This window comes from Gobio gobio (genome assembly GCF_949357685.1).
Source record: "Gobio gobio genome assembly, chromosome: 24".
Lineage (NCBI taxonomy): Eukaryota > Metazoa > Chordata > Actinopteri > Cypriniformes > Gobionidae > Gobio > Gobio gobio.
The window spans coordinates 37149607-37161873 of record NC_137120.1 but is presented as its reverse complement, the minus strand read 5'-3'; the positions used below and the strand labels follow the sequence as shown (position 1 = coordinate 37161873).

The following is a 12267-nucleotide window of genomic DNA, read 5'->3' as shown; positions in this document are numbered from 1 at the left end:
ATGCATATTTACAAATGACATGAAGTTGACCAGACAAAACATAAAATATTTTGTGTTCATATTGTCTGCAATGAAATACAAGTCAAAGTAAATTTAGAAATCACTTCTTTTTTTTTTTTTTTGCGTTTTCCATACTGTCCCAACTTTTTCTGATTTGGGGTTGTATATAAATTAATAAAATAAATATATTATTATAATATACTCTATACAAATATTAAATAATGACTATTATAATACATATTACTTATAATTAAATTAATTTATTTTAGTAAAATATAATTCATACGAATTAAAATTAATTAATAAATGAATTAATATAATTCTAATGACAAAATTGCAACGCATAGCCTAAATAAATAAATCTCATTCTCATTACCAGAAAGGTAGATAAAATAAACCAAAATTATTGTCATTACATTAACTCAAACATAAATTAATATTTTGTTTATAATAAATAATCTCATGAGAATTATGCAAAATAAATACAAACTTCAAATTTTCACTCTCATTATACTAACGCAAAAACATTATTTAAAATAACCTCATTCTTATTATCTTAATGCAAATTAAATAAATAAATAAATAAATAAATAATAAAAATAAAATATATAATTTCAGTATATAAATAAAATAGATATCATTTTCTGTTCTGTAATGCAATAAATAAATAAAATAAACCAAACTCATTCTCATTACATTAACACAAACATAAATTAATATTTTTAAAAATAATAAATAAGCTCATACGAATAATGAAAAATAAATAAAAAATGAAAATTCTCAATCTCATACTAATGCAAAAAATTATTAAAATAACCTCATTATCTGCAAATTAAATGAATGAATGAATAAATAAATAAACAGCAAAAATACTTAATTTCATTATATAAATAAAATCAATATTCTCATTCCCATCACCATAATGCATGTTTATGTATATTGACAGTTGTTTTACAGTGATGACAATGACCAGTGACATTAATGGGAGTTACAAAAAAAATGAAAAGAAATAAAATACATAAAGTTAAATGTTAAACACTCCGATGCATTGCGGTAATGAGAAATTGGCCGAATATCATTTACTTCTGTATTGCAAACAAATTAATTGTGAGCATAAATATTCAAACTATCATCCAACCCATAAAACAAAATAGCTACAGTGTGCGACACATGGCCATCTGCACGCAAGGCAGAATGGCAGATTTGAACTCCGTTTGAAGAACGTCTACCAGAAATGATCAAAAACGAAAGACTACTTTTCAAGTCATGCGACCCACAGACTTGCTGGACACTCGAACGTTTCTGTTTCTTTCAGACCCATCACAGACTGTCTGCAGGGCACTCCACTGAGACCCACTAAAACAAGCTCTAATGCCGGAGAAAGATAATGAAACAGAGGAAGGACAAACAAAAGTCTCTGATGAGGTGATGTGAAATCTACACGAGCAGGACGCATTCCATCTTCACGATAATACACTCATTTCCCAGGTAATATCTGAATGTCAGGCCACTGTCATTACCAACCCTTCACCTTCAAGGACCAAAGAAAAACACAAGATTGAATCATCTGCATGCAAATTGATTCGTTCCCGAAGGGCACAATGGCGTTATAAGACCTTCAGTTTGCGACGAGAGGCTGAAAAAGAAGTGGAAACCAAGGACCAGGTGTCACGATAAAGGATTTATGTCCGATTTTCTTTGATAACTCAGAAAGGAAACCAAACAAAGCCTGACTTTAAGAGGGTGATGCATACTTATATGAACACTTATTCTTCTTGAAAAGCCTGATCTTTCCCATACCTTTCATTTCTACTAGTTTGATCCATTCAGGCTCATGTAGAAAATAAAGGCGTATTTTCTCATCCAAATGTTTCTGAGGGTGTGCTGTCTTCCTTTTCAATGCAGATAAAAAGCCTTTGGCGAGCAAGAAAAGTGGAGGCAGGTAAAAATATAGTCTGGTAGGGTTTATTGTGTGTGGAAGAGAAAAGTAAAAGCTCCATCACATCGGCCAGACAAAACGCGAATCATTGCAGCTGAGAGATGGAGTACGCATTCAGCGTCTGTAAAATGGCTCAATCTCTTTCTTATGCCGTCCGTCTATCAATTACTTTCTTCACATACTATTTTTTTTTTCCAAAGGACAAGAAATGTTCTACCATGTTGTGCAAAAAGGATTCAAATGAGTGTGTCGCTATTAGCAGAAAAATGGTTTCCATCCATTTCACTGTAGTTGGATTTCTCTCACTTAAAAGCGATTATTCTATTTCACATACTAGGCATTTCATATATAAAATCAAGGTTTCTTGAACCAAAAATAAAGTTCTTCATGACCATTTTCCAACTTTTAAACGAAACGGGCTGTTTTGCTACTGTACCTTTAAGACTATATGCACATGTGCTCTGTTATAATTGGCTAACCATTTGTGACCCTGGAGCACAAAATCAGTCATAAGTCTCACGGGTATATTTGTGGCAACAAATACATTGTATAGGTCAAAATTATAGATTTTTCTTTTATGCCAATAATCATTAGGATATTAAGTGAAGATTATGTTCCATGAAGATATTTTGCAAATGTCCTACCGTAAATATATCAAAAATGTATTATTAGTAGTAATATGCATTGCTACAGACTTCATTTGGACAACTTTAAAAGCAGATTTTCTCAATATTCTCAGGCCCCGTCCACACGGAGACGCGTTCCGCTGTATACATTAAAGTCGGCATGAAATCAAATTTTACAACTCTTAATTTTATATTTAAAGGAACACGCCAACTTTTTGGGACTTAGGCTTATTAACTGTTTTCCCCAGAGTTATGCTGCGTTCACACCAAACGCGTCTAGTTGGACGCTTGAACATTTTGAATCCATTCGAGCGTCCACAGCGAATTGGACGCGCATATAAATCGAGCGTTTGAAGCTAAATAAACGCGCGTTCAATGCGCTCCGGGAGAAATATGTCATAAAACACCACTCTGCCTCTTTTCATTTTCATTAAAAATATATATTAAGCATTAATAGCCACACAAATGTGGTCCAGGCAACTCCTACATTATCTTCACTGCATGTATATTTAAATATCCTTAAAAAGTAAAGTTATGAAACTTCTCTTTGCCCTCAGTCAAAACGATTTGGCAGACAACAAATTGTAGATTCATGACACCAAAGATCGCCCGTTAGATCCACACAAGATGAACCACTACAGGACATCAGAGCCAGCGGCAAACGTCAGAAGGACTGGCCGAGGAAAGGCTGCTCTCGCCGGGGTTAATGAGCGCTGAGTGCCCGGTGATCGCATGGATCTCACAACTTTTTAAAAAAGGTGCTCTCTTTATAACAGATTTGAGCTTTAAACAACTACATTCTCACCTGAAAAAGTCTTAAAACTACATTTTGTGACACAATAGTAGTATTTTTAAATTATGCAGGGTTTCTCATCACGTCACTTTACCACGTGACAGCAGCGAGCAGGCTCCTGATTGGTTAACGCGGCGCGAATTGACGCCAAAGTTCAAAAATTTCAACTCGGGCGTCAGACACGAATTCGCTTCAAACGCGTGAATGCACAAAAAGCAGCATTCGTGCAAGACGCTCAATTCGCGTCATTCGCGCAAACTGGGCGCGCGAATGAGGCGGAATCGCGTTTATTGCGCTGCGCGAAACGCGTCTATCGCGCCACAGGACCTCCAGAAGCGCGTCAACGTGCCTTTCCATTGACTTAACATTGAAATCACTCGCTCCTGACGCTCTATTTGCGTTTGGTGTGAACGCAGCATCCATACATACCATTCTCATCTCTGTGAGTGCCATAACTCTGTCTGACGCACCCACCGCTAGCCTAGCTTAGCACAAATACTGGAGGTAAACGGCTCCAGCTAGCCTACTGCTCAATAAGTGACAAAATAACGCCAACATTTTCCTATTTACATGTTGTGATGCGCTCTGTCACAGTAACACGAGCGGTGCTAGAGGTAATTCTCTGGACTGTAGCATTTACCTTGCTTATAATTGGAGGGGGGATGGGCAGTTTAAATTTTTGTCTGTGGGTTCATTGTGCAAAAACAGCTACCTAGTCACGCTGGTTCTGTTGACCAAAGTGACAACGCTGCTTCTCAGGTGCTGTGAGCAAATCACTCCGCTGAAGTAGAGCAGTGCTGCGCCTTCTGAGAATATATTCCCCAGGATATATACGTTTATAAGATGGCTGTGTCTCATGTAACCTTGTTATTTGTACACACTGTGACCATACACATCACAACATGTAAAAAGGAAAATGTTGGCGTTATTTTGTCTGTTATTGAGAAGTAGGCTAGCTGGAGCCATTTACCTCCAGTCTTTGTGCTAAGCTAGGCTAACGGTGGGTGCGTCAGACAGAGTTATGGCACGCACGGAGATGAGAATGGTATGTATGGACTTATCTAACTCTGGGGGATACAGCGAATAAGCTAAAGTCACAAAAAGTTGGCGTGTTCCTTTAATATTGTAGTGTTTACTATAACTGATTTATCTGTGCACCTCATTATTTCTTTTAAATTAATTTACCCTTATAATCTTTAATTAAATATGTTAACCTCCCCTCCCCCCTCAACACGACTTCTCTTCCTGTCATGTGCTATGGCGTGAGGGCGGGGCTATCGCGCTTTGTCTAGTTTCTGCGCCGCCTCACCTGTCACTGATCATAGTAATATGGTGGTTAGGTGCATTTTTTCGGTATAACAATACTTTCTTCAGGAAGGACTTGAGTCAAAAAGAGAGAAATATGAAAAATAAAAACTTTTTTATGTAAAAAGTACTTATATAGTCGGACGCGCTTACGGCGCCCCCCTTATATATAAGTCATCACGAAACTTACATGGCACGTCTGCATCCTTAAAGGGATAGTATCCTTAAAGAAAGTTGACAGCACCCACTGATTTCCATAGTAGGAAAAAATACTATGGAAGTCAACTGTCTAGTTACCAACATTCGTTAAAATATCTAATTTTGTGTTCAACAGAAGCCAAGTAACTCATTCAGGTTTGGAACAACATGAGGTTGAGTAAATTCTGACAAAAAAAAATGTTTTGGGGTGAACTATCCCTTTAATTGAAGCTTCACTTCCTGTTCATTGTAATGTCATGCAAAAGAGAGACTGCGTTTCTTCTTCAGAAATAAATTTTCCCATGTGTTCTGCAGTAGAAAGCTACACATGATGACTTTTGGATTAATCATTTTGGGGTGTACTGTCTCTTTAAGGGATTTTTGTGGTATGAATGAACTGAAAAGTTCTTTCCCCCTTCAGTTTTACAGTTTTCTTTTTGTATTTGTATGCTGCGCTCTCTTCCGCTCACATCTCATTGGTTTCTCTGCCTCTCTCTCTAATACACAAATATAGAGGTTGATATAAGTGGCCGATTATGGACCCCTGCTGTGATAATTCACTCTTTTGCTATACTACTCCCTCTCTCCTGTTCACCTTTACAAAACATTCATCCTCCCAAGTCAGACGAGCAGAAAAAAATCCTATTAAAGTGGTTGCCGGAGGGAGTAATTTAAAATGAATGAATCTAAATAACGACAGGCAATTTCTTGCCATACAAAGCTATTAAGGAATTACTCACTGACAGAACGGCAGGCCCATCTCTGAGTCGAGGTGGCAGGTTCCGCCATTGTAACAGTATCCGTCACACAACTGACAGCTGGCTGCGATTCTTCCATTCGTACAGCTGCGAACACACACGTGAACAACAAGGACGAAATTCCATCTGGTTTTTGATGTTTTTTTTCCTGAGACTGATACACACAAAGGTGCTAATGAAACTATTAAATACACACTTGCAGGCGACGTCTCCAGTCTCTTCATCTACGATACACGGGGCCCCTCGGCAGCGAAGACATCGGTCCGCCTCGCATTTCGGCCCCTCGTAGCGGGTGGGACACACACACTCCACATGTCCCGAGCCGGACAGCGTGCAGCCTTTGGAGTTCACGCAATAATGGTGACAAATATCTGCGATCAGACAGAAAGAAAGCTCATTATTATGACTGATCTGAGACAATTTATGCTAACTTCCTGTCACATCTCAACTCTACAGGAAGTCTTCACAGCTACTAAACTGTGCTGTAAATGAGCCAAAAGTGACTACATAGGCAGCAGCTCTAAGTGTCTAAATAGTGCTACTCGCAATTGATTCCAACAGAGTTTGATGTTAGTGTAGCTGATTCAAATATTATAAAATGTAATGAATATTGTTAGTGAACTTCATCAAAACTTTGTGCTTTTATATGTGTTCTGAGTTATAATAGGGTACAGTGTACATAATTAATTCGAGTGGGAACCATGCATGTGTAACCGGTCCTACTCGACCCGCTACAAGCGGGATTCAAACTGGGGTCTCCGGAATGGGAGGCTGTCACACTAACAGGGACGCTAAAGACCGCAGCCTCTATCATCAGTCACTAGCGTGCCTCTCGAAGCCAGGGGAGTGAGGTTTACACGGACAGATCTTACTGGCCTACGTTATACCCTAAACCTCACTCCCATCAGGGTCATGGCAGCAAATATAACCAGTTCTACTCGACCCGCTCGGAGTGGGATTCGTACCAGGGGTCTCCGGCATGAGAGGCGGGCGCTAACAAGAACACTAAAGACTGCAGCCTCTAGAGATAGTCGCTATCATTCCTTTTGAGGCCAGGGGAGTGAGGTTTACACTCACAGCTCTTACTGGCCTACGTTATACCCTAAACCTCACTCCCATCCGGGTCATGACACCAAATGTAACCAGTTCTACTCGACCCGCTCGGAGTGGGATTCGTACCAGGGGTCTCCGGCATGGGAGGCGGGCACTAACATGGACACTAAAGACCGTAGCCCCAAGCGTCAGCCGCTAACAAGCCTCTTACTCTTGAGGCCAGGGGAGTGAGGTTTACATGCACAGCTCTTACTGGACTACATTACACTCACCCCCCTAAACCTCACTCCCATCCACGGCACCAAATGTAACCAGTTCTACTCGACCCGCTCTGAGTGGGATTCGTACCGGGGTCTCCGGCATGGGAGGCGGGCGCTAACAAGGACACTAAAGACTGCAGCCCCTAGCGTCAGTCGGTAGTGTGCCACTTGAGGCCAGGGGAGTGAGGATTACACACACAGCTCTTACTGGCCTACGTTACACTCACCCCCCTAAACCTCACTCCTATTCGGGTCACGGCACCAAACATAACTAGTCCTACTCAACCCAGCTCCAAGAGGGATTCGAAACGGGGTCTCCAGCATGGGAGGTGGACCATGGGAGTGTAACCTATGTTACACTCACCCCTCTAAACCTCACTCCCATATGGGTCACGGCACCAAATCCGCAGCCTCTATCATCAGTCATTAGCGTACCTCTCGAAGCCAGGGGAGTGAGGTTTACACGCACAGCTCTTACTGGCCTACGTTATACCCATAAGGGTCACGGCACCAAATGTAACCAGTCCTACTCGACCCGCTCTGAGTGGGATTTGTACCGAGGTCTCCAGCATGGGAAGCGGGCACCCTGACAAGGACACTAAAGACTGCAACCACCAGCGTCAGCCACTAGCTCGCCTCGTGAGGCCAGGGGAGTGAGGTCTACATGCACAGCTCTTACTGGCCAAGGTCCATTACACTCACCCCCCTAAACCTCATTCCCACCCGGGTCACGGCACCAAACGTAACTAGTCTTACTCAACCCGCTCCGAAAGGGAATCGAAACAGGGTCTCCAGCATGGGAGGTGGGCGCATGGGAGAGTAACCTATGTTACACTCTCCCCTCTAAACCTCACTCCCATCCGGGTCACGGCACCAAATGTCACCAGTCCTACTCAACCTGCTCTGAGCAGGATTCGAAACAGGGTCTCCAGCATGGGAGGTGTGTGTGCTAACAAGGACACTAAAGACCGCAGCCCCTAGCTTCAGTCGCTAGCACGCCTCTTGAGGCCAGGGGAGTGAGGTCTACATGCACAGCTCTTACTGGCATACGTTACATTAGCATGTTGCTAAGCTACGAGTGTGATACTTTAATGAAAGGGTTTTCAAAGTTTTTGATGTCTCGGACCCCAAAATATGACAATTCCCTTGTTAATTTTGAATTAGGTTGAACTATTTGTATTATATTTCTGTACTGAACGAAATATTTATAATCAACATTTTCACCATAAATATTTAAGGACAATTGCGATGCTGAAGACTTTAGTCAAAATGAGATCTCGTATAAGCAGCCTAAACAGGCCTATGATGCCTACAATGTTGCCCAGGTAGTGCACTAGCTACTGAATGCAAAAAACATTTATGGTAAAACATATTCATACTCACGGTGTAGGCAGCGTTCCCCGGTGTACTCCGCCAGACAGTGGCACACGGGTTGGTTACCCAGGGTCAGGTCGCATGTGCCTCCGTTCAGGCAGTAACCGTCACAAACACGCTTCTCGCACAGAGGGCCGGTGAAACCCAGAGTGCAGTGACACGTGGGCTTTCCTTCAGTAAAAACACACTATTTAGTGGCTTTGAATCTGGACTGGATCATGTTTATGCATTTACCTGATTTGAATAATTTACATAACTCCATAAACAACTGATTGGATCCAAACAGATTTGACTCAGAGTATGTGCTGAACTGAGCAGGTCATAACTGACGTAAAACTGGAAAAAATAAATAAACAAGAGTACTTAATTTGCAGGCTAATCGTGTAAATCACAGCATGCTATGCTAGTCTTTGCTTTCTTAGCCAACAGATTTTGATTATTTGAGTTACTGTGACAGAGAAAAGGCGTTCTAGCGGGGATTTGCGAGACGGTACATCTGTTGGGCATTGATATTGTACGTGCGCATGTTCAGCACACACTCAAAGCCAAGGGATATTCAGTCCTACTGTTGGTGGTCCATCTGCCAGCTGGTGCAAATGACAGTTTTTAACACAAAGACGCCAACAGAAACATTTCCTGACTGTTTCTCAGACGTTAACACGCTCCAACTGATTCTCATCCAGCTTTTGGTCCCTGCCAAAATATTCTTTCGGAATTAGAAGGCAAAACAGGGAGCAGTGATTTACACAACACTTTCTGGTGATATATTTTTTTGTAGAGGTTACGATAACAAATGGGATGAGGAGCGTCTGGTGGCTTCTCATGTGGTTTAACAGGCAATAACAAACTGATATTGAGTGAGCATGACGTTGCACTTTGGGGATACAGGCTGTTGGGAGTTGGCGGGCAAGAATGTGAGTGTGTGCGTCAGGGGAATTACAATAACGCTTGCTCGCTGGAACAATTACCGACTATCTAATTACCTGTCCAAAACCCTGATGTCCGTGCGAACCCAGTCTTTCAGCCTGGTAAATTAAAGAATGGAAATCCTGTCATCATTTACTCACCCTCGTGATGTTCCAAATCAATTTATTTTTTACACGGTAATTTTTCTTTTTATGGCTGATACATTTTCAAAATTCACTGGCATGGCAGGTGTGGCAAAAAGTTAGTTTTAGGTGTGTGTGTGTATATGTATATATGTACTTTGTTTTTGAACGAATCTCTTGATTGAATGATTCAATGACTCACTCATAAAGAATTAACTTGTTTAATTACTGGATGAATCAGTGTTTTTGAACAAATCTCTTGAGTGAATGATTCAATGAATCACTCATAAAGACTTCACTTGTTTCATTACTGGATGAATCAGTGTTTTTGAACGAATCTCTTGAGTGAATGATTCAATGAATCACTCAAAGACTTCACTTGTTTCATTAATGGATCAATCAGTGTTTTTGAATGAATCTCTTGAATGAATGATTCAATGACTCACTCATAAAGAGATTTATATAAATTTTTTGGGTTTCAGTGAAAAACATGCTTTAGATGAAATACGTTTTTTGAATTTTATAGTAAAACAAATTTGAATTAAAATAATATTTACACTAAAATGACATACATTTATTTATAATAAGTTTATATATTATTTCATACACTTATTTTTATTTATATTTCATTATCTTTCCAATAATATAATAATATTTTAATGCAAGTAAATGGTGACCATTTTTGGAGCTCGACAGCTTTTATTTATATGAAAAAAGAGCAGCATGAACATTCTACTCAACTTCTCCTTTTGTGTTCCACAGAGAAAATAAAGTCATACAGATTTGGAATGACACAAGGGTGAGTAAATGATGACAGAATTGTCCTTTTTTGGTTTCTTTCTTACAAAAATGCTATTATTCAGTCTAAAGTTTATAAGAAAACTACTCATCTTCAGGAAACACTGGTAAATTTGGATTTGCATTATTAAACTTTACAATATTCACTAGTTTTTTATATTTCACACTATTCAGAGAACTTAGGATGACCTGAAACAACCCAAGGCAACACAGGTGCTGTATATTTCGGTTTCGTTTTGTTTCTTTACTGAAGAGACAGAAACTCAAAATAATGAGATGCGTAAAAGGCCTGTGGCCTACTTTGAATTCTGAGAGGCTTCACAAAAGCCCTGTTTGTACAACCTGATCGTTCTCTAGAAATGCATTTGAGATTTCTTACTTATATGTAGAATAATTTATACCTTTTTTTTTAAAGGGGTCCTGAATTGAGAAATCAACTTGATATATAAAAGTTCATCGTGATATGAGAATATCCTGTAAGTTTCAGAGCTGAAAACTTCCTTGTTAGTCAAAGAAAAGCTTTTATAGACATCAGGCCCAGCAAACGCTCGATCTCAGAATGTGCCAAGCTGTGACGTCAGAGTGTGGTGAAACACCGCCTCAACCGAAGAAGAAATACTCTTGATTCTGTAGCCCCCCCCCCCCCACCGATTTGTGCATGGCATGTTATAGGCTAGATAAATAACATAGGATCGAACTTCCAAGCAATTAACATGCTGCATAAGCTTCATTCGGATTCCAATATTATGAATGCATGGGTGAACTTTATTTTTAATGAATATCGTGGGGAAGAAATTGCGCGTCGGTTCCTTCATTTAACCGCGGATTCGTTTGTAAACAAGAGACTGGATTTGCAGACAGGATGAGATTACATGAATGAATGAAACAACTCACAAATGTGAGTAATTTTTTTTTTTTTATATGTGATAGTATTGCATTGTTAAAGATCGTTTGATATCTAGTGATTATGTGCACGTGTCTAAGTGAACATAACTAAGCATGCTGTCACAGGCTGGAGAATACTTTATTTGTGGTTATGTTGGTTCATTGTGCTGCGATTCGTGACCAGACTCGGACATGTTTGTACCAGGGCTTGTCATTTGTCTGACTCTGCAGTGAGGCTTGTGTGTGTGTGATGCAAGGGTTGCGGTTATATCCACCGATCGGGCGGGCCAAGTAATAAAAAATAACATTCCAATCAATCGGGGGTGGAGATAAATCATTGTCTTTGTTTGATAAAGATATTTTGCGAGCCCTCTGGGACGAATCACTATGGTTGCCGTTTCCCCACACGCTTTCAAAACAATGCCTCACGTGTACTCATTGGGGAGCAGAAGCTCGTTATAATATGAGCCTACACACGCCCATAAAAACTGTGCGTTCCATGAGAGAGGCTCAAAACCAGGGCAGAAAATAGCCTGTTACTTATTCATTATGATGTTTTTGAATGTAAAAACCATGCAAACGTCATAAGTTGACCTCAGACAACAGTATAAAAAAATAAAAAAGCCAGTTCATGACCCCTTTAAAAAAAAAATCTGCGCAACAACCAAGATTTTTGCCACGGATAAAGTTTTTCGAAAACGTTAAGTGTGCTTGTTTACCAATAGGACCATCAGTGAAGAACATACTCAAGACAAAATATAAGTAGAAATAAGGCAGAAAAATGTTTGCGATACAAACAATTTACACATATCGTGTAGGAAATAGCGCCTACCTAGTGGCGATCCTGTGCAAGTGCCTCCGTTGAGGCAGTAATCCTTACAGTGGCTGATCTCACAGCGTTCCCCGGAGTAGTTCGGCCAACAAAAGCAGCGCGATTCCCCTCGTTCGTTGGTGATACACCGACCTCCATTCTCACAGGCTGGACGACAAAGATCTCCTAAAATGCACACGGAAATTTAAGATAATTACAATTAATCAGGACATTTTTAGATGGATTTAGTTGTGGGTTCTCAGAAGGACCGTGTTCTGTCGTTGCTCCATTTGTGGTCTTGCGTTTAAATAAGTTTCAAATAAAATAAAATGTAAATAATCTGGTTCAAAAATTGGGGAATCTTTAACATAGCAAAAGATTTCAATAAAAATATCTATGGTTTTACGTTTACAACATA

At 39.9% G+C, this 12267-nt stretch overlaps 1 protein-coding gene across 1 annotated transcript in view; it reads right to left on the bottom strand.

Annotated features, from left to right (window-relative positions):
- The window catches only part of lrp1ba (low density lipoprotein receptor-related protein 1Ba), a gene marked incomplete at its 5' end in the record, with an annotated part of 414271 nt that overhangs the window by 14177 nt on the left and 387827 nt on the right, over nt 1–12267 (bottom strand). The window contains 4 exons of the mRNA XM_079807766.1: nt 5602–5706; nt 5816–5990; nt 8316–8477; nt 11871–12035. Coding sequence (XP_079663892.1) covers nt 5602–5706; nt 5816–5990; nt 8316–8477; nt 11871–12035 — 607 coding nt within the window. The remainder of the gene's footprint in view (nt 1–5601; nt 5707–5815; nt 5991–8315; nt 8478–11870; nt 12036–12267) is intronic.